General features: G+C 65.0%; 3 protein-coding genes across 5 annotated transcripts; all 3 read left to right on the top strand.

Annotated features, from left to right (window-relative positions):
* The first annotated feature begins 59 nt into the window (after positions 1–59).
* Positions 60–5088, top strand: LOC308054788 (uroplakin-3b-like). The gene is made up of 6 exons (XM_080368129.1): positions 60–2307; positions 3694–3843; positions 3940–4159; positions 4258–4334; positions 4541–4661; positions 4902–5088. The coding sequence occupies exons 1-6, from the start codon at positions 2106–2108 to the stop codon at positions 5083–5085; spliced, it is 954 nt and encodes a 317-aa protein (XP_080224255.1). The 5' UTR covers positions 60–2105; the 3' UTR covers positions 5086–5088.
* Positions 5089–5122: 34 nt separating this feature from the next.
* Positions 5123–9446, top strand: LOC308054847 (uroplakin-3b-like protein 1). Its single transcript, XM_080368224.1, has 7 exons — positions 5123–5644; positions 6092–6235; positions 6343–6574; positions 6664–6740; positions 7245–7371; positions 7500–9350; positions 9428–9446. Exons 1-6 carry the CDS (start codon positions 5599–5601, stop codon positions 7603–7605), a joined length of 732 nt encoding a protein of 243 aa, XP_080224350.1. The 5' UTR covers positions 5123–5598; the 3' UTR covers positions 7606–9350; positions 9428–9446.
* A 636-nt stretch (positions 9447–10082) lies between these two features.
* On the top strand, positions 10083–20108 carry LOC308054602 (ras GTPase-activating protein 4-like). Of its 3 annotated transcripts, none has more exons than XM_080367693.1 (20): positions 10087–10422; positions 14392–14448; positions 14800–14913; positions 15262–15323; positions 15441–15570; positions 15867–15948; positions 16125–16256; positions 16337–16428; positions 16684–16807; positions 16905–17058; positions 17399–17463; positions 17797–17909; positions 17980–18166; positions 18451–18588; positions 18716–19027; positions 19111–19248; positions 19329–19464; positions 19546–19666; positions 19741–19799; positions 19925–20108. In XM_080367693.1, the coding sequence occupies exons 1-20, from the start codon at positions 10301–10303 to the stop codon at positions 20044–20046; spliced, it is 2460 nt and encodes an 819-aa protein (XP_080223819.1). In that variant the 5' UTR covers positions 10087–10300; the 3' UTR covers positions 20047–20108. The 3 variants fall into 3 exon arrangements, 2 of the variants coding, with proteins under 2 accessions (XP_080223819.1, XP_080223820.1); XM_080367694.1 differs by lacking the exon at positions 10087–10422 and adding an exon at positions 10453–13741; XR_013924162.1 differs by lacking the exon at positions 19925–20108 and having other exon boundaries at positions 10083–10422; positions 19111–19213.
* Positions 20109–20270: the final 162 nt, after the last annotated feature.

The raw sequence follows: 20270 nt of genomic DNA, 5'->3' as shown, positions 1-20270 counted from the left end.
GTGTCTCTGGGTGGGGTTGATGGTCACAGCCAGGACCGGCTGGGACAGTAGTCCTGTGGGGACAGATCCCCTTGTGAAGGCAAGACCTGGCCCTGGTAATGCTTGGGGATGGGATGGGGAGTGGGTCTCGCTCCCGCTAGACCCCCCTGGAAAGCAAGCCAGGGCCTCGCTCCAGCACACTGCAGCTCCCTGTCTCCGAGGCACCTCTTGCAGCACAGCCCCCTCCCTCCTGCCCCTCTGTCTCTGCTTGGTTGTGATCAACACTGCATTCCCACAGCAGGTCGCTGCTTTGCCTTCAAGCTGCCTGATGGCTTGGGGTGCCTCCCTGCTCGGTGGCCCTCTCCGGGGGACCAGCCTGCTCCAGGAGCTGGGGACACTCGATCCAGCCAGGAGAAGGAAGGGAAAGCTCAGCTCTGCCGGAGGAACACAAATCTCTGCAGGGGCAGGACGTGGGGCACTGGTCCTAGGGGTCAGGGGTTGCAGCCTGTCGGTGCTTTGCCTGCCAGAGCCTGGTGGTCTGCAGCCACAGTGCTGGCAGAGGTGACCCAGCAGTGTCCGTCCTGGGGGCAGTCACAGCCCTCTGCTCTTGCTGTGAGCTGCCATCCCTGCTCCTATCGTCCTGGAGCACTTCTAGCAAGACCTGCTCCTCTTCCCCCCTCCCTGGGTGAAATGGCAGCAGTTTGAGGCCATTTGTGCCTGATAAAGCCTCTGCGAGGAGGAGACTCTTGTATTTGTGCTGCTGGTGCTGCCCGGCGGTCAGCCGCCACCGTCCCCCCTGGCTTGCTGCCGGCTGGCCAGTGGTGGCCACCATGCAAGGTTGCTGGCAGAGCTCCTTGCGCCGTGAGCTCTGCTCATTAAAGTGCTAGCTCCTTGCAAAAGCCATGTTTCCCCAGTCCTGGTGGCCTTCCTGTGTGTTGTCACCTGGTAGCTGAAGCCTTTCTAAGAGCTGTTTCTAGCTGTTCCCCTCCCCGTGGCCACTGGCCCCCGCTGCAAGTCCCTGGAGCCCTGCCTGCTTCAAATCCCTTGGGCACAGCAGAGGCCCTGGTGCTATCTGCCATTTCACATCCTTCCCAGGAGATCCGGACGGGATGTGGCCGTGCTTCCCGGTAGCTCTGTCTTGGCATCCTCCTGGGATCAGCATGTCCTGGGCCAGCAGAGGGGCAATTATTCTCTTTCTGTCATGCCAATATAAAAATGAAGGGGTTTTTTGAGCTGTCAAGGGCTGGAGCTTTCCCAATATCCATCTTGTGTTTGCAGCCTCCTGGTTACCCTTTGCTGCATGCTTTAGGGAGAAAACCCTCAAACATCCAGCAAAATTTGGGGATGCTGCAAGAGTGGAAGCTGCTTGGGTGCGGTAGGTGTGTGTCTGTGTGTTGTTGAGCCCTATGCAGGTGGGCTGTGCCTGCTCCTCTCCTGCCCTAGTTACAAAAGGGAGAGGTTTCACGTTTAAGCTTCAGTTTTGTATGCACAGCTCATGTTCTTTCAGCAGTGAAAATAATGAATTGAAGCAAAAATTGAGCAGAGGTCACCCAACCCTGTACAAAGCAAGAATTTCCTGCTGAGCGTGGCCCAAGGCTCTTGTATGTGAATTGGCTGGAGCCTTCCCATGTCTGGGCTGGGCCGGGGCCAGCGTACTGAGGTGTGAGCTGGCCAGGCTCAGTGGCTCATCCCAGGCTGTCTCGTCTTCTGCCACGAGGACACAAAGCATCTCCTAAAATCCTTGCCACATCTGTGCAGGGCCTGAGACTGCTTGGCCCCCACGGTGGGGGGATGCAGGCAGCAAGGGGGCGGAAAGCAGCAGAGCTGGGCGCTCAGGCACCGCTGCGCAGGGAGACGCTTCGACGCCCGGGGCAGGGGTAGCAGCCAGCGGAGGGGGGAAGCTCCAGGGGTGAATCCGTGACCGCAGTGCTGTGGCTGGTTGGGGCCGGGAGGGGACAGAGCCCAAAATAAGTGCTTATAATGCTACCAGACAGGTCTGACCAAAAGACCTGGGTCCCCCTGGCCTGGGCTGGAGACCCCGGGGGGGAGGTTTCTCCCTTCCCCCTGCGGTGCTGGCTCATTTGCAGCAGGGTGGTTATTATTAGCCAAGCCTTGACCCTGCAGGTATGCTGGCCTCACGTCCCCATGTCCCCATAGCGGCAGCTGAAACTGTGACTCACTGTCCCCCTGCGTCAACCTGCCTCCCTCGCCCTGCCGCTGGCACCCTGCGGGGAGGCATGACGAAGGGGTCTGTGCTGGCAGATGGGGGGCTGGCATGTCCCCATGGGCAGCTGTTGCTGGTGGGGACCCCGAGGCAGCTATTGCTGGGTAGGAGCAGGGGGATAAGGGAGCAGCTGGAAGAGGGAGGAGGGATGGAGGCTGCAGCTGTGCCTGCTTTTTCCTTCCGCAGCCGGACTGTAATCTTTGAATGCCCCATTTCCACTTAATCTGGGGGCGCGGTCCCAGCCCTTCAGGAGGGGGGGCCGGAAAATCCCTTCCCACGCAGGAGTGAGCAGCCACTGCCCTTGACAAACAGCGCAGAAGGAGCACTCAAACCCCTCCGCGTGGAGAGCCACCCGGGGGGGGCGGTGGTGATGGGCTCCCGGGCTGTGGGGGAGCTCCCGTGCCAGGGTCACTGTGCCCATCCCCATCCCAAGGGCTCGGGGTGCCTCTCCCCAGGGAGGGGGGCCATGGCCCAGCCTTGCTGCCAGCGAGGAGGAGGGATGCTAGGGGCAGTGTCACCGTGGGGTGGCCCCACGGTTCAGGTGCTTCCACACCCCGGTGCTGGGTGGGACCGTTCACCTAGAACGCGTGGGGTTTGGATGAGGCCAGGGTGTGATGGCTCCGGAGCGCTTTCCTGCCCCCGGGGTGAGGCTGGCTGCACCCAAAACCAGCCCGGCCTCACCCCTCGCACTGGCTGGGGGGGCGGGTGGTACCAGGCACCCACAGGGAGCCACAGGTCTCGGTGGGGCAACTGGGCTGGTGGGACCACTTGCCCAGCTGCCCCCATAGCGCCAACAAAGGCTTTGACCTCTGCCAGCCTGTCTTGAACGCGGCTCCGGTGCCGCCTCTGTGCCTCAGTTTCCCCTTTCACATCGCAGGCTGGTGCCCTGCATCCTCGCAGCTCCCTCGGGTGCCTTGGCTTGGGGTCCCGCGGGAGGGCTCCCCGGGGGGGCTGGGACCAGCGGGTGACCTGGGAGGCGCAGCCGGCCCCCTTTGCCCGCAGGGTCTCACCGGGCCGGCAGAGCCGGTGCAGGAATGTGGGACTGGGAGGGTCTGGCCAGGCCAGGCCGTCCCCACTGCAGGGGCTCGTGGGGCGGTTTGTCCCCTCAGCAGTGGGACGGGGTGAGCGGAGCAGGGCGGCACATCCAGCCCCACCGGGACGACGCCATGGAGCTGCTGCGGGTGCTGCTGGTGCTGGCTGGGACGGGCGCAGCCACGGGCCTGGGTGACTCCCACGGGGGGACAGGGCAGAGGGGGACGGGGGCTTGGAGGGGCTGCAGTGTGTTTGTGCCCGGGAGGGTGTTATGGGGCCAGGCGTGGCTGGGGGGGCCCCACACCAGTGCTGTCCCTCTGGTGCTGGTGCCTGTGAGCCCTTGCTGTGCCAGCACCGGCGTTTGTGGACCCCGACGCGGATGGGGGCTGGGGTCAGGCATTTATTTGCTGAGCGGTGCAGAGCATGGGGTCCCCCCCGCTCACTGCCCACTTCCCCAGCCCTCCTGCCCTACGTGCCCCGCGTGCCCCCCGCGGCACTGCCAGGGAAGCTCACCGCCACCACCTTCGCTCTGGAGAGACCCTGCTGCGTCTTTGACCGTCACACCAACGCCTCCGATGCCGTTTGGCTGGTGGTGGCTTTTGCCAACGGTGAGCACCCGCTGCTCCAGCATATGCTCCCTGCTGTGGCAAGGGGACGTGGGGGACCCCCGTCGCAGCCGCTCACCCCCGGGCTGTGCCACGCAGCATCGGCCGCCTTCAGAAACCCCCCGTCGCAGGCTGATGTGCCCCTGTACGAGCAGCTGCCCACCGCCCACTCCTACATGACGCTGGAGACGGCAGCATCCACGTATGCCTGCTCAGCTCCGGGCTGGGCCCTCCTGCGGGTTGGGGGCGACACGGCGTGTGGGGGCCAGGGCAGCCAGGACCCCTGCAATGGCCCCCTGCCCTCCCCGGGGCCCTACAGGTGAGGCTGGCAGGATGGAACCCCCCAGATGCCAGCTGGGGTAATTCCCCATCCTGGCCATGCTCACCCCCCGTGTCACCTCCGTGCCAACCCTGCAGGGTGAAGTTCCTGGTGATGAGCTGCCATGGCCCCAAAGCTGAGACGAGGTGGTCTGAGCCCATCCTCCTGCCGAGAGGTACCGGTGGCACTGCCGTCCTGCGGGTCCCCACACCTGCCCCGCTGGGGTGCTGGCATGCGGCATGGCATCAGCCTTATGCCATCACCCCAAAACCCAGAGGGGAAAAGCGATCCCCAAACTCCCCTGGCCGCCCTCCCCTTTCCATCGCACCATCCCTGAACCCCCCGTGCCCCCCCCACATCCCTCATCCCACCTCCTTCCAGCCAGCCACCCCAGCACCATCGACCCCGCACCCACACGCCGTGGCAGCGACGTAGTCATCATCGCCTGCATCCTCACCAGCCTGGGGGCCGTGCTGGCCACCGCAGTGCTTGGCGCCGTGGGGTACGTGGGGTACATGGGCTGGGCTTGGGGGAGGGGGGTGCATCCACGGGGGCCCCGGGAGAACACCCCTTCCTCAGCAAAGGGATTAAGCAAAGATTTTTCTATGATTTAAAAAGCGTTTTTTTCCTTAAACTGGTGGTTTGACAAAGAGAAAGGGCCTCTTGGCGGTGGCCAGCACGAGGAGGGGCTGAGGGACCCCCACGGACCCCACTTGACGCCTCTGCTTCTCTCTCCCTGCAGCGCCGAGGTGTGGGGGTCCCTGCGCCGCTGGGATTCGGGGACCAGCGCCTTCGCCCACAGGTCCTACAGGACCCACCACATACCCCCGGCCCTGCCTGAGCCCCGGCCCCCTGGCTGCAGGTGTAGCCCCCCGGGGCTGGGCTGCTTTGCCCCCCCACCTCCCGGTCTGTGTCCTGCTAAGTAAATTCTCACTTGACATCTGCAGATGCCTCCTCCTTGCCCGGCCATGGGATGTTGCCCCCTGTGCCGGCCACCCGGCTCGCACGGCACCCAGCTTGGTGCCACCTTCACCAGGCCGTTGGCCATGTGGGGCTGTGGAGGATGGGGGCACCAGGCCCCCCCCAAACCACCCAGAGGCTCGGTTGTGTGGCACTTGGTGTTGGAGGGGGGCACATGGTGGCAGCGGTGGGGTGTGCAGGGAGCCACAGGTGGGCATCCCCTGGGGTGGCACTCTGTGCCCCATTGCCTGGGCGGGGGCTGCAGCCCACTCATGCGATGAGCGTGGCGGTTCTCAGCACGCCTCAGCGGTGGGCACTCGGACGTGACAAATGCTCCTCGGGGAAACGAGCTGGACCTGTTTGTGACGGGGCTGCGGCCAGCGCAGGAATGTGGGCGGTTGGCAGCCGCAGGTGGGTCCCATGGGGACGCAGAGCCCGGCTCTCTGCACTCCCACCCCAGGCACCCAGGCGCCCACACGATGCTCCCGCTGCTCCTCCTGCTCCTGGCAACAGCCCACGGCCTGGGTGAGTCCGCCAACACCATCGGGCTGAGCTGGGGGTCCCTGCCGTCCCCTGTTTGCAGGGGTCCCCTGTGCATGGGCATCAGGACCCTCCCTGGAGCCTGAGGTCTAGGGCAGCTGATGCCCCCCCTATGCTGGGTGCCACCCCTCCTGTCCCTGGTGTCACCTACCTGAGTCTGCCGGCACAGCGCGGGGTCCTCTGGGGGTCTCGCAGGGGTGTCCCTCCCCAGGTGGTGGCACGGGATTTCTTTGCTTTCCTCTTCATGTATCACGTGTCTGAGCCCAAAACCAAAAAACAGGAGGGGAGTGGGGGTCTCCAGGGCCAGCTCCCCCCTCTCCCTATCCCCACGCCGAGCCCCCAGCACCGGTGCAGCCGGTCAGAGCCACCGGTCAAGGGCTGCAGGGCGGGGGTCTGTGCCCTCCACTGCACCCCCTTGGTTTCTCACCGCAGAGACACTCGAGTACAGTCCGACCCTGGCCACACTGCCTCTGGGGGGCCTGAAGACCACCTCCACCTTCGTGCTGGAGCAGCCCCGCTGCGTCTTCAATGTGCGAGACGATGCCGTCATCTGGCTGGTGGTGGCCGTCCCCAAGGGTAGGTGGGCTGCAGCGAGGCCCCGGAGGAGCAGCCCAGGGCAGGGCTGTGCGCAGGGCTCCCCGCGCCCCCCTGCTCCCTCCTCACCCCCATCCCCATCCCTGCAGCCGTACCCGACTTCAACAACAGCGTGGAGCCAGGGACCCCCGAGAGGGCATTCCAGGGCTTCCCCACCACCGCCCCCGCCTACATGACCCTCAACAGCACCCTCCTGCACTACCCCTGCCCCAAAAGACCCGGGGACATCACGGTGCTGCGTGTGGGCAGCGAGACCAGCTGCACCAGGGCTGAGACCAGACCCACCTGCAACGGCCCCCTGCCCGGCCCTGGGCCATACCGGTGAGCCTGCTTATGGGGACGTGCCCCCCCCGGCCTGCTGGCAGCCCCCCAGCTTGCGGGACCATGGCCAACCTCCCTTCCCCTCCCAGGGTGAAGTTCCTCGCCCTGGAGGGCTCCGAGCCCGTGGCGGAGACAGCCTGGTCGGAACCCATCACCCTGAGGACAGGTATCGCTGCCAGGGGGCTCATCCTGCCCCTTGCCCCCATCCCACAGCCCCCAAGTGTGGACAGGGTGTGGGGTGGTCCCGGGGGGCTGCGCACCGAGCACCAGCGGCTGGGGGTGCAGCGCTCCTGTTGAGCGGCTGGGGAAACTGAGGCAGGGCACTGCTGCGGGTCCTGCCGGGGTGCGGTGGCACCGTGCGATGGCTCATGCTGTTTGCACAGTGCAATTGCACATGGCGTTCACACCGAGCTTTTGCACGGCGTGTTTGCACGCTACCACTGCATATGGCATTTGCACGGTGCAGTTGCACGGTGCAGTTGCACACTGGATTTGCACCATCCGTTTGAACGGTGGGGTTGCCCACAGTGTTTGCACGGTGCGATTGCACGCTGCATTTGCACGGTGCGATTGCACACTGCAATTGCACACAGACACCCCATGACCTGGCCGAGCCCCCTGCACTGCCCCCAGGTGCGTCCCACTTGCTCCCCTCCCGCTCTCTCCCCAGCCCAGTCACCCAGCAGCATCCCCACCACGGGCAGCGGGCACAGCGCCAGCATGATCGCCATCACCTCTATCCTCTCCATCCTCTTTGCCATCCTGCTGGCCAGCCTGCTGGCCATGCTGGTCTTGGGGTGAGTGCCGCCCCTGTGTCCCGCCGCACCTCCCAGGATGGGTGCTGGGCATATGGGACCGGTGTCAAAGGGTGACACCGGCACCCTGGGCCCCCACCCTCGCCCCTCACCCCCCCTTCCCTCCCCAGCTCAGACACCTGTGGCGGCAGCAGCACCTTCAGCAAGCCGGAGGCAGTGACGGTGCAGCGGTACAACACCCACCACGTCTACGACCAGCCGGCTGCACGGCTCTGAGCCCCCCCATGGCCCCCAATGTCCCCCCGCAGCCCCCCACCCCACCTCCCCACCTGCTCCCACCATCCCATGTGCCCTTGGGTGCCCTCGGGATGGCACCACCGGAGCGGGTGGCACAGTGCCCACCGCAGGGGCACCACCAGCACGTCCCTGAGGAGGGGGGGCCCTGGGGAGCTGCGAAGGAGCGGATTAAAGGCCTTTCCATGTGCTTTGTGCCCAGCCTCTGCCTCCCCTTGGTGACCCCCCCAGGAATGGCACCCACCGAAACCTTGCTGCCTTCCCAGCCCCTGGGAAAAGCCCCGTGGCCCCGTCCCTGTGCCCCCACACAGGGCTGTGAGCCCCGTCCCTGGGTGGGGGGTGGCTGCCTCCCGGGGTGGGATGCAGCCAGGGATGCTCTGGAGTGGGGGAAGCATTTTCCCCCCCAGCTGGGAGCTTGCGGTGCCACCTGTGCCCACTGTGAACAGAGGAAGGTCCCCTGGGGTGCCAGGCAGTGAGGGGAGCCAGACCCCCCAACAGCCCCAGGCCACAGAAATGCCCCCAGCAGGGGGCAGGGGGGGTCGGGGGAGTATAGGGGGGTGTTTCTCCCTGTTCCCCTTCACCCCACAGCAATTCCTCCCTGCCCCAAACCCAGAGGAGGGTCCCCCCCAGCCAGAGCTGGCCTGATCCTTCCCGGGTGCTGCTGATGTTCCCCCAATACCCACGAGATGGCAAGGGGGGACCGGCAGCCCAGGGCCTGATCCTGCACCGGAGGGGGGTCCCTGATCCTGTCTGGTGGGGAGTGGGCTGTGGTGGGCCTGATCCTGTGCCAGGGGCTGGGGCGGGGGGGCTGATACAGCATTCCCGATCCTGCACAGGGGTCGTGGTGCCCTGATCCCACAGCCTGGGCAGGATGAGACCCTGCTGGTGCCGAGAGCGCTGCAGGGTGGCCGTGCCCCCCTTTGGGTGGAGTCAGGGCAGTATGTATATACGTATATATGTCAGGGCAGTATGTATATACATATATGTCATAGGCATGTACATACATCAACACCCCCCCCCACCCCCCCGGTATTTTTCCGTGGGCGCTGTGCAAAGGGCAGCATCACATTTATACCGATCCCCGGTCACAGCGCCCTCACTGCAGCGTCCTTGTGCTGCTGGGGGCAGGGGGGGGGGGGGGGGATGAGTGGGTGGGAGTGGGGGGTAGCAACCTGCCCCCCCAGCTGCCCTGCCAGGAGCTGCCTCCCTGGAGCCCAGCCAAGGAAAACGGAGCAAATCCAGCCACCGATCCCTGCGGAGACCTGCTGGGGCCCAGCCAAGGGTCAGTTTCATCCATCCCACCCGTGTCCCCCCAGTGTCCCACCCCCCGTCCCCCAGAATGAAACACCCATCTCACCCCCAAAGTGGCTTCCAGCGGCCGGGGGGGCTTGTCCCCATCACATGGGTGCTGCTGGAGGTGGGACACGTGGCACCCCCAGCGTGCAGGGCAGGAGCTGCCACACGACGGTGACAGGGGACTGCGCCTTGTCCCCCTGTGCGGGGCAGGTGGAGAGGCAGCGTGTCCCCATGGGGTCCCCAGTGTGTCCCCAGCGTGTCCCTGTAGTGTCCCCAAGCATGTCCACAGGGTCCCCACAGGGTCCCCAGTGTGACTCCAGCATGTACCCAGTGTGTCACCACAGTGTCTCCATGGTGTCCCCAGCATGTCCGATAGTGTCCCCAAGCATGTACCCACAGTGCCCCCAATGTGTCCCCAGCGTGTCCCTAGTGTGTCCCTGCAGTGTTTCCAGTGTGTCCTCAAGCATGTCCCCACAGTGTCCCTCCAGGGTCCCCAGCGTGACCCAAGCTGTCCCCAGTGTGTCCCTGTAGTGTCCCCAAGCGTGTACCCACAGCGTCCCCAATGTGTCCCCATGGGGTCCCCAGCATGTCCCCAGTGTGTCCCTGCAGTGTCCCCAAACATGTCCCCAGCGTGACCCCAGCATGTCCCCAGTGTGTTGCCACAGTGTCCCCAGGGTGTCCCCGTGGCAGCCGGGCGCAAATGCCAAGGCCTGGGTTCCTGCTGGCACGGCCCTGAGCCCCAGCTCTGCGTGCTGGGGGAGTGCTCGGGCCGGGGGAGGTCCCGCAGGAGGGGGCGTCGTCCCCCCCATGTCTGTCCTCCTCCCCGTATTTACGGCCCAAGACCCCCAGAAATGCCACCGGTCCCTCCGGGGGTGCTGCAGCCGCGGGGTGCAGGGCTTTAAAACAAAAAATAATACGGGGTTAAAAAGCCAGAAAGGGGCTCCGGGGGCGCGGGGCGGGGGCAGCGCCCCCCAGGGTCGTGGGGGACAGCGAGGACCCACTGTGGGTCCGGTCCTTAACGGCCACCGCAGGCGGGGCGCCGGGCCGACCCCCGCCGGGGCTGCACCGCCCTGGGGCCGCGGCCAGTCCCCGGGGGCTGGGGGAGGCCCGGAGCGGAGGGGGGGGGGGGGGGGGCCGGCGGGACCCCCGGCAGCGTGGCGAGTCCCCGGCCCCACGGGACCCCGCCCCCGCCGTCTTAGCCACGCCTACTCCCACCCTACCCACGCCCATTGCCGCCTTAGCCACGCCCATTGCCACACAGGCTCCACCCCTTGGCAGGCAGCTGAATCTAATCACCCAATCACCACCGGAGAATGGCTTCTGGTCACGCCCCTTGCTCCGCCCCTAGCGCTGATTGGCGGCTGGCGGCGCCGGCCCGCACATGGGCGCGGAGCTGGGTGACGGCGGGTTCGAGGCTCGGCTCGGCCGCCCGCCCGCCATGGCCCGGCGGAGCGCGCTCTCCATCCGCATCGTGGAGGGCAGGAACCTGCCCGCCAAGGACATGTGAGTGCCCCCGGGGGGTCGGGAGGGGGTTGGGGGGGGCAGCTTCCGGAGGGAGCCCCCCTGCCCCGGGAGCGCTGCCAGAGGGACCCCCAACAGGTCCCTGTGCTTTGAGGACACCACCTCTGGGTTGGCTTGGGGGTGTCCCCCCAGCTCTGGGGGCTTGCCTGGAATGGCTTGGGGTTCTCCCACCAGTGCCTGTGCTTTGGGGGCTCCCCCCAGGATGGCTCTGGGGGGATCCCCCTTGCTTTGGGGTCCCCCTTGCTTTGAGGGTTCCCCCCCAGGATGGCTTTGGGTGGCTCCCTCAGGAGCTGTCGTATCCCCCCTGATCTGGGGACACCCTCTGGGATGGCTCTGAGGTTCCCAACCTGTGCTGTGTGGTGCCCCCAGCAGCGCTTTAGGGTACCCCAAGCAGTGTTCCCGTGTTGGGGGGCTCCCCCTGTGCTGCCCCCACCATGCACCGCACCCCACCTGGAGCTGGGTCCTTTGCAGGGACCCCTGGACACGAAGCAGGACCCCCGGTACAGCCATCCCGCAAAAGGAGCAGGGATGATCCCTGGGCTCTGACCCCTGGCCACCACTCCGTTCCCAGCACCTCCCTCAAGCCCACCCTGCTGTGGTCCGGGGGGCTCTGCTGGCAGCCCCCTGGGTCGGGCTTTCCCTCCTTGGCAGCTCCCTAAGGGCTGCCTGTGTGTCCCGGCGTTATCCCGGTCGCTCTGATCCTGGGGGGTGGGATGTGGGACAGTGTCGGGGTGGGACAGGAGGGCAGCATCGGGGTGGTCCCCAGCTCCTAGGGCACTGGGAGGCTGTTGAGGAGCACTCAGCAGCCAGGCAGGGTCAGGGCTGCCGGAAAACCGGTAAAACTCCCTGCAGCCATCATGGAAAAAGAGGATAAACAAGGAAAGAAACATGACTTTTTTTTTTTTTTTTTTTTTTTTTCCTTCTTCTTCTTTTTTTTAAATCCCATGTGTCAGGGCCTGATTTTTAAATCCCTTGGCATAACTCCATGCTGGGAGCTTGACCCAGTGCAGGCAGGCTCTGGATTTTCGGAAGCTCTGGTTTTCGGGCTCGGCCATGCGGTAACACCTTTTGCGGAGCTTTCCAGCCCGGTGGCTTTGGGACACGGTGGCTTTGGGCAGGGAGAGTGGCTGCCCCGGCAGGGAGGGAAACCCGAGCGCTGGATCCCGCTCCGCCGCCTGACCTTGGCCGTGGATGGCCGCCGTCCCCCTCTCTGGGGACAGGGGCTGCTGAGATCCCGTTCCCCTGTCTGCCCTGGCACAGCCTTTGGGATCGCTGCTGGTTTCCCTAAGGGAAATCCCTCTGTGGGGTGTCAGCGGTGGCCCTGGCTGTGTTTGTGGGTCAGATCCTGCTTGCAGCACCCATAGGCGATGTGGCACCCCCAAACCCCCGTGGGGTCCCCCAGCCCCTGCAGGATTCAGCACAGGGGGTTGCAGGAGCAGGATTTGGCCAATGTCACTGTGGTTTGGGACCCCTGGCGCTGCTGCTGGGCCACCGACAGCCCCCTCCTCTGCCCCGGCTGTAGCCCTGTGATATCGGTGGGGTTCAGGCTCGGTGCCAGGCTCCCGGCTCGCTGTGCCCACGGGATTCCCACCTCCTCCCGCTGCCGAAGAGCGGCTCTTTGCTTTTGCCTTCCAAGCCAGCGCCCGCCTAGCGCAGGGCTTGGCACAGTGCAGCCGTGCAATGCCCATAAAGAGGCAGGAAACCCGCTGCAGGTTTTCCCGGCCAGCACGTCACTGCCCAGCTCCGGGGCCAAAACACTGGGACTGCGGCAGCCGCTCCAGCTCAGCCCTGGGTGGGCTTCTGTCCCCCAGCCCAGGACACAGTGGGAACACGAACACCTTCCTAGCTGAGCGCTGCAAAATCCTCCCCTGCAGGAGGATTTCATTGCAGGAAAGCAAGGAAAATTATATACTTTATTTTATTTTATTGCTCCCACCCCCTGAGGGCTGGGCAAAGCGGTGCCACTCTCTATACCAGTTTTTAATTGCAAACTCCATGCCTCAGCCCACCCGGATGGGTGCCTGCAGCGAGTGCATGTTTATTCCCCGTCGTCCCCCCACCCCCACCCCCACCCCCGCCTAGTTTATACAACACTATCAATCTTTAAAGTTTCAGTCTTCATTTCCTCTTTTTAAAGCCTGACCTTCCCCTTTCTTAGCTCCTTCCCCGTGCCAGCCCCCCCGCCTTGCCTCCTGCAGTGGCCCGTGCCAGTGCGGGGGGGCCGGGGCAGGTGGCCAAAGCCAGCCGTGCTCTGCGGAGGCGTCAGCAGGATGCCCAGCGCCTGCCAAGAGCCTGCAAACCTCATCAGTCTCTTCCCCTGACATCTCCTGGGCACTGGTGAGCCTGCAGGGATGTCAACGCCAGGCAGACCGTGTCACCCAGTGAAACTTCCCTTTGGAGTGGGGGGTTCATCCCATGGGATGCGGATCGGGGGCTTCCTGCAGCCCGTGGACAGTTTTTGGCAGCCCTGCGCTTTAATCCCTGTGATACCCAGATACTGCAGGGCAGCTTTGGGGTACCCTGTGCCCCAGGGGACGTGAAGCAGCACGTGTGCTCAAAATGGGCCCATGTTGGGGACAAGGTTTTCCTGCTGGTGTGGAAGCAGCTCCCATCTGACGCCTGCCCCACGTTGCTGGGCACGGCTCGGGCAGGCAGATGTTCCCTTTCTGCCTGCCTGCTCCCTGCCCGCTTGATGGTTTGCATAAGGTAGGAAATGTCAGCAGCAGGCTCGTTAATGGTCCTTCATCCACTGCTCTCGTAAAAACCTCTCCAGAGTGTGGCTGGAGACGGGAGCAGGCAGGTAGAGAGCTGCTCTTAGCAACCCTCCTGCTGCCAGCACCACCTGTGGCCCAGAATGTGGCCCCCATCCTGCGCCTGGGGATGGGGATGCTAGCGCAGTGCCCGGGATGCACAGCCTGGAGAAACCCCCCACAGCCATGCTTTCCAGGGCAGGGGGGCACCCCAGACCCTTTGAATCCCCCCAGTGTCTGGCTCTCAGCCTCCCTGGTGCTGGGGTGGGGAAGTCACTCGGTGTTTGGGGTCCCCAGATCCCCACCTGTGTGCTCCCCCCTGCCCCGGGATGCTCGTGGCTGGCTGGGGGATGATGCCGGGGTGGTGTTGATGAGTAACCGTGCTCAGCGTGGGCTGCCCAGTGCCGGTTGCCTGCAGGACGGGAGCCACAACCTTTCCACCCTCTTGGCCAGCACCCGGGTCTTGCTGGCTCCTCTGCCTCCGGCCGGAGCCCCCACCCACTCCTGCCTGCAGCCGAGTCACCTCGTTTCTGATGAACTGGGGCAATAAGGTATAAAATGGTGATTTGGTTTTGGTTTGGTTTGGCGGCCGCAAGCAGGAGCCATCACTTGGGTCGTGTCTGGGGAGGAAGCGGGGGTCAGAGCATCGTGGGGGCTGCCTGCCCTTCACACCCTCTGCATCACTGGGGGTGTCTCCAGGGATGTCCCCGTCCCTATGGAGGTGTCGGGGCGCTGGGTGCACCCTGGGGCTGGAGGAAGCTGCTGTGGCCTCGTTGCTAGTGTGTGTGACAGGGCTGTCAGTGCCTGGAGCCACTTCGGGGAAAGGGTGGGTTTTGTTTGTTCTTCACCTTCCGATTTGGAAGAGGAAAGCCACTTGCAGCTGCCAGCGGGATGTGGTGGCCGGACACAGTCAGGGATGTGTTTCCCTGGGCTGGGAGCAAAGCTGGGGTCACCACGTGCCTGCAGCCTTGGCCAAATCCATCTGCTGAAGGCTCTGGCTTCTGGGGATGCCTCTGGACCCCAGCACCCCATAGCCTTGGTGTGTGTCCCACAAGGGGCACCTGCGAGGTCCCCCCTCTCCAGTGGGGCTCGCCAGGGCTGACGGCTTTGGCTGCCCACAACCACGCGAGCCCCCAGGGCTGGGGTAGGGGGCCAGGGCTGTGGCTGCTGGTGGTGACAGAGCTGTGCCGTGTCCTTCTAGCACGGGGAGCAGCGACCCGTACTGCATCGTGAAGATCGACGATGAGGCCATCATCAGGTGAGTGGCTCCATGTCCCTGGCTGGTCCCCAAACCTGCACACCTGGCTCCTGGCAGGTCCCTCCATCTACCCTGCAGCAGGTACAATATTATTTTTATTATTTATTATTATTCCCTGCTTTGGGCTGAGCCACTCCTCCAGATACAGGCTGTGATGTCTAACATCTTGTGGCCACCTCCAACATCTTGCCAGCCCAGAGCTACAAGACAGGGATGGAGACCCATCGCCTGCCCCAGCTGATGGTTCAAAACTGTAGCTGCTGCTCCAGCTGTGTGTCACAAAAAGCTGGGAAGCTCACAGGGCTGGGGAGTGCCCCATGTCCCCCATCACCGGTGCTCTCTGCCCCACAGGACTGCCACGGTGTGGAAAACGCTGTCCCCGTTCTGGGGGGAGGAATACGAGGTGCACCTCCAGCCCACCTTTCACAGCATCTCCATCTACGTCATGGACGAGGATGCGCTCAGGTACGGGCATGTCAGCTGTGGGGCGGTGGGGGCTCGGGGTGGGGAACTGGAGGCTGGTGGCTTTGGCTGCCTGCATGCTCAACCCCACTGTAGGCACCACAGAATCCACACCTGGCCGTGCTGGCTTGGGGTTTTGGGACACAAATGGGTGAAACTATTTCTTGAGGTTATTCTCCATCTGGCAGCAAAGGGTGGCTGATGCGCTCCATGGGGACAGACACACCGTGGTGGCCCCAGCCCAGGACACCCGGGCACCCTTTCTGCCCCCGACACGTGTCCTGCTGGGCCTGGCGCAGCAGGTGGGCTGCCATCCCACACCATGTCCTGCTCCCGGTTTTTGTTTTCCAGCCGCGATGATGTTATTGGGAAGGTCTGCATCACCCGGGACATGCTGGCGGAGCACCCCAAGGGTAGGGGGATGGGTGGCTGCGGGGATCCCGGTGGGGACCTGTCTCCCAGCCCATGAGGAGCCGGTCCCAAGGGCTCCCCCAGCGACCCCCCCATGAGGGTGTCCCCTTTTCCTACAGGCTACAGTGGCTGGGTGAGCCTCAGTGAGGTGGACCCTGACGAGGAGGTGCAGGGGGAGATCCACCTGCGGGTGGAGGTCCTGGGGAGCCAGGGCAGCCGGCGGCTGCGCTGCACTGTGCTGGAGGCCAGGTGAGGAGGGGACACGGGGCGTCACAGGGGTCTGCGTGTGCAGCTGGGACACCTATGGTGAGTCCTGGCTGCTCCGTGACTCAGTTTCCCCACTGTATCGGTTTTCTTAGCTATCCTCCCTTGGGGGCAGAGCATCCTCCCCGCCACCCAGCAGCTGACGGGGGTCCTGAGACAGGTTCCACCTCACCTGCCGGTCCTTAGGGCGTGAATCTCGACGTGCTGGGGAACCGATGAGGGGAGCAGGTGCCTGCAGGTATATTGGGAGGTTGCTGGCAAATTCCCCCTCCTCTTGGCAGGGATTTGGCCAGGAAGGACCGGAACGGCGCCTCCGACCCCTTCGTCCGCCTGCGCTACAACGGGAAGGCGCAGGAGAGCACCGTGAGTGTGACTTCAGTTTATCCTGATCCCCCAACGTGCTGCAAGTGAAATCATCCTCCTGGCAAGCCCAGACCTCGGCCAGGAGCCATCCCTGTCCCCCGGCGTGCCCAGCTTGGTGTCCCCAGGGGGGTGTCGGATCCACCCAGCGCGGGGGAATGAAGCCGTTGCCTTTGCAGGTGGTTAAGAAATCCTGCTACCCCCGCTGGAACGAGACCTTCGAGTTCGAGCTGGCGGAGCCCACCGGGGAGAAGCTGTGCGTGGAGGTGTGGGACTGGGACCTCGTCGGCAGGAATGACTTCCTGGGCAAGGTGAGCCCCCAGACCCCGCCGGCGCTGCCAGGGAGCCTGCCTGGCTGCCCACCCAGCACCCTCCTGCCTTCCCCTCCCAGGTGGTGTTCAGCATCCAGGGGCTGGAGGCGGCCGGGCAGGAGGAGGGCTGGTTCCGACTGCGGCCGGACAAGTCCAAGCCGAGGGAGGACGAGTGAGTGTCGGCACAGGGGTGTTGGGATGTGCCAGGGGTGGTCCCGGTGCCCACAGGGGCATTGGGGAGGGGGGTTATTCCCAGGAAGCATCTTCCCTTTGGAGGGGCAGCTCCTGGAAATGCCCTTGTCTGGGAGGAAGGGGCAAGTGCAGGGCTGCCCCACCTGCCTGCTCCGGCTTTCCCGGGCTGCTGGGCCACCTCCAGCTTGGTGAAGTATTTCTCCATCCCTCTCCCACCCGCGCTGTGCTCCTGCAGGGGCCGAGGCAGCCTGGGCTCGCTGCAGCTGCAGGTACGGCTGCGGGACGAGACGGTGCTGCCCTCCCACTGCTACCAGCCCCTGGTCCAGCTCCTGTGCCAGGAGGTGAAGTCGGGGCGCCAGGTGAGGGGTCCATGCTGGGGCACCCGCCTCCCTCTGGCTCTCTGCTGGGGCGTGGGTCTCCCTCGAGCCGTCACATCGCGGTGCCTTTCCCCACCAGGATGGCCAAGTGCACCTGGTCACTCTCCTGGATGAAACCACCACGGCCGAGTGCCGGCAGGAGGTCGCCGTCAACTTGGTCAAACTCTTCCTGGGCCAAGGGCTGGTCAAGGAGTTCCTGGACCTGCTCTTCGAGCTGGAGCTGGCCAAGCCCTGTAAGGCTGGAGCGGGATCAGAGCCAGAGGCTTCCAACCATCTCCTGGGGCTGCGAAACCTCCGAGACCTTGCGTGGTGATTTTTTTGGGGGGTGACAGTTCAGGTTCAACCATCATGCTGTGTTCCATGTGGGAATCTGTCGGGTTCACCCCAAGCAACTGGTGGGCTGATGCTGGCTGTGGTTGGTGGGGGAGCCAGTGCTTTGAGGTTAGGAAATCCCACGGAAATGGCTGGGATGGAGGGCGCAGCCCCTGTGAACGACCCCCACGACTGCAGCTGCCCCATGGGTGGGTGACCTGTGACTGTCCCCCAGGCCACAGACCCCCTCCTGTTTTGCAGGCGAGCCCAACACTTTGTTCCGGAGCAACTCACTGGCCTCAAAGTCAATGGAGTCCTTCCTCAAGGTGCCACACTGCCCGAAACCTGCTCTTCCCAGGTCACCCTCTCTCCGGGCTGTCCCTATGGGGTCCAGTTCCCAAGGGGACTACTGGGAGGGCTGGTGGGTCTGTATCTTCCTCTGGGGCTGATAGGTTGGAGAAAGTCACAGAAGGGTTTGGGTTGGAAGGGACCTTCAAGATCGTCTAGTTCTGACCCTCTGCCACAGGCAGGGACCCCTTCCACCAGCCCAGGCTGCTCAGAGTTCCTTGGGTGACCCCTGTCAGGGATTCCACGGGTGTCGGGGTGCCAAACCTGTGGCTGTGCCCCCCGTCACTGTTCCCTGCGCACTGCCTCGGCAGGTGACAGGGATGCCGTACCTGCACGCTGTCCTGGGACCCACCATCACCCGCGTGTTCGAGGAGAAGAAGCATGTGGAGCTCGACCCTGGCAAGGTGGAGATCAAAGACACCGGGTAAGGGGCACGCGGGGCGGTGGGGCACCGGGGTCCCCGGCCATGCGGCTGACGGTGCCGGTGCCCGCAGGTGCTCAGGGCTGCACCGGGTGCAGACGGAGGGGGAGGTGATCGAGCAGGGCCGCCAGCACCTCCAGTCCTACCTGGGTGAGCTGCTGGACGCCATCGACAAGTCGGTGCCGGCGTGTCCCCCTGTCATCCGTGCCGCTTTCCGGCAGCTCTTCCAGCGCGTCGAGGAGCGCTTCCCCCAGCACCAGGTTGGGATGCGACAGGGGATGGAGCGGGTGGGTCAAACTGGGATGTCCCCAGGGGACACTGGGTGCAGTCCCCAGTGTTGGTTGGTGGAGTCTCCTGTTGGGCATGGGGGCAGCCCCCCAGGGATGGGTCACAGGGGGACAGCGGGGCTGTGCTGCGCCCACACGGCAACGCTGGTGCTGGAAGCCAGCCCCCACGTCCCTGGCGCATCGATGTAGTGGTGCCCCGGGATGTCCCTTGTCGGGACAGACTCTCACGTGTCTCCCACCACCTCGGCTGGCCACAGCACACCAAGTTTGTGGCAGTCACCAGCTTCCTCTGCCTCCGCTTCTTCTCGCCGGCCATCATGACCCCCAAGCTCTTCCACCTGCGGGAGACACACGCCGACGCACGCACCAGCCGCACGCTGCTGCTGCTGGCCAAGGTGGGACAGGAGGGGGACACCAAGGGGGGTGCTGTCACCCAAGTGTGGTGTTCGAGGTGCCTGGCTGCTTCCCACTGGGGAGGGCTGGGTCTGCCGCCGGTGACACCACCATGCTGGGGGTCTCCAGGCCATCCAGATGGTGGGCAACATGGAGCCAGCGGCCGGGCGGGCCAAGGAGGTCTGGCTGGCCCCGCTGCTGCCCGCCCTGCAGCAGGGCATTGCCCAGATGAAGGACTTCATCACCCGGCTGGTGGAGATGGAGGAAGAGGAGGAAGGTGAGGGGCGGCCGCTGGACCCCCCCCGCACGGTGGTGAAGGAGGGGCCGCTCTTTGTCCACAAGACGCGGGGCAAGGGGCCACTGCTGCCCACTGCTGCCAAGAAGCTCCACTTCTGCCTCACCGGGGAGGCCCTCAGCTTTGGCAAGAGCCCCGGCGCGGAGGTAGGAGGGTGCTGAGGGGCTGGGTAGGGGGGCGAAGGGACGTCACTGACCCCCCTGTGTCATCCATCTCCCCCCCCCATTAGCGCAGCGGCACCATCGCCCTGGCCGACATCCTGGCGGCTGAGAAGGTGGAGGAGAAGAGCTTCGGGAGCTCCCACGTCATGCAGGTGGTCTACACGGGTGCAGGTGGGCAGCAGGAGACAGCCTACCTCCAGTGCAAGGTGGGACGGGGATGTGGGGGCACGCTGAGGGGACTCACAGCCCGGGACCCCCCCTCACCACACACCCCACACCACCCCAGTGCGTCAACGAGCTGAACCAGTGGCTGTCAGCCCTGCGCAAGGTGTGCGTCAACAACCCCCGTGTGCTCCGCGCCTACCACCCCGGCGTCTTCCGTGGGGACAAGTGGAGCTGCTGCCACCAGAAGGAGAGGACAGGTATGGGGTGGGGGTCTCGGGACCCCACAGGGGTGCTGGGGGTGTCTCCTCATGGCGTCAGCCTGCTGCCCCCCGCCCCAGGGCTGGGGTGCGACCGGACCCGGCATGGTGTCACCCTGCATGACTGGAGTGACCCCCTGGACCCCGCGGCTGAGGCGCAGCGGCTCTTCCATCATCTCCAGGGCCTCCAAGGGACCCTCAGGTGAGCCCCCCACACACCGGGGAGACCCCCTGCACCCCTCCCCAGCCAAAAGCCCACCCCTCTCCTCTCGCCAGGGAAAAGTACTGGGAGCTGCTGGAGCTGGAGGACGCCCAAAATGGCCCCCGGGATGAAGGTAGGTTTGGGGTGGGGGGCGTTTTGGGGACCCCCTGGGGGATGCTGTGGTTGGGACGGGTCCCCAGAACTGGCTGGGGGGGCTGCGGTGGTTGGGGGTCTCACTGGTGCTCCCTCCCACTGCAGACACCCCCCTGCCCGAGGGGCTGCGCCGGCTCTTCGGGGTGCTGGGGGACCTGGAGGGCTGTCACCGCCGGGCGCAGCCCCCCGCGCCCCCCGCACCCGCCCTGCTGCAGCTGCAGACATGAGGGGTCGGGGTCCCCACGCCTCGGGCGCCGCCACGGTGGCAATAAAGGCACTTTGTACCCTGCAGCCCTGTCCTGTCCCTCTCTGGGGGGGACGCTGGTGGCCACAGGGATGGGCACTGGTGGCTCGGGGCGGGTGGCACTGGGGGACAGGCCAAAGCACTGCTGGTGGCATCAGTGGCAGCACTGGTAGTGCTACTGGTGGTGACACTGGTGACAGCGCTGAT

The sequence above is a fragment of the Falco punctatus genome (assembly GCF_963210335.1).
Source record: "Falco punctatus genome assembly, chromosome: 1".
In the NCBI taxonomy this organism is placed as follows: domain Eukaryota; kingdom Metazoa; phylum Chordata; class Aves; order Falconiformes; family Falconidae; genus Falco; species Falco punctatus.
Note: the sequence above shows the minus strand (reverse complement) of the source record. Positions and strands in the feature narration are given on the sequence as shown.

Excerpts from the sequence above, each read along its gene's own strand:
- LOC308054847 (XM_080368224.1), top strand. The coding sequence starts at position 5,599 with ATGCTCCCGCTGCTCCTCCTGCTCCTGGCAACAGCCCACGGCCTGG. Across the intron at positions 6,575-6,663 it reads CCCGGCCCTGGGCCATACCG|GGTGAAGTTCCTCGCCCTGG; the intron begins GTGAGCCTGCTT and ends TTCCCCTCCCAG. Across the intron at positions 7,372-7,499 it reads CTGGCCATGCTGGTCTTGGG|CTCAGACACCTGTGGCGGCA; the intron begins GTGAGTGCCGCC and ends TTCCCTCCCCAG.
- LOC308054602 (XM_080367693.1), top strand. The coding sequence starts at position 10,301 with ATGGGCGCGGAGCTGGGTGACGGCGGGTTCGAGGCTCGGCTCGGCCGC. Across the intron at positions 18,589-18,715 it reads CGCTGCTGCTGCTGGCCAAG|GCCATCCAGATGGTGGGCAA; the intron begins GTGGGACAGGAG and ends GGGGGTCTCCAG. Across the intron at positions 19,800-19,924 it reads AAATGGCCCCCGGGATGAAG|ACACCCCCCTGCCCGAGGGG; the intron begins GTAGGTTTGGGG and ends CTCCCACTGCAG.
- LOC308054788 (XM_080368129.1), top strand. The coding sequence starts at position 2,106 with ATGCTGGCCTCACGTCCCCATGTCCCCATAGCGGCAGCTGAAACTGTG. Across the intron at positions 2,308-3,693 it reads CCCGAGGCAGCTATTGCTGG|CCCTCCTGCCCTACGTGCCC; the intron begins GTAGGAGCAGGG and ends CCACTTCCCCAG. Across the intron at positions 3,844-3,939 it reads GGTGGTGGCTTTTGCCAACG|CATCGGCCGCCTTCAGAAAC; the intron begins GTGAGCACCCGC and ends TGTGCCACGCAG.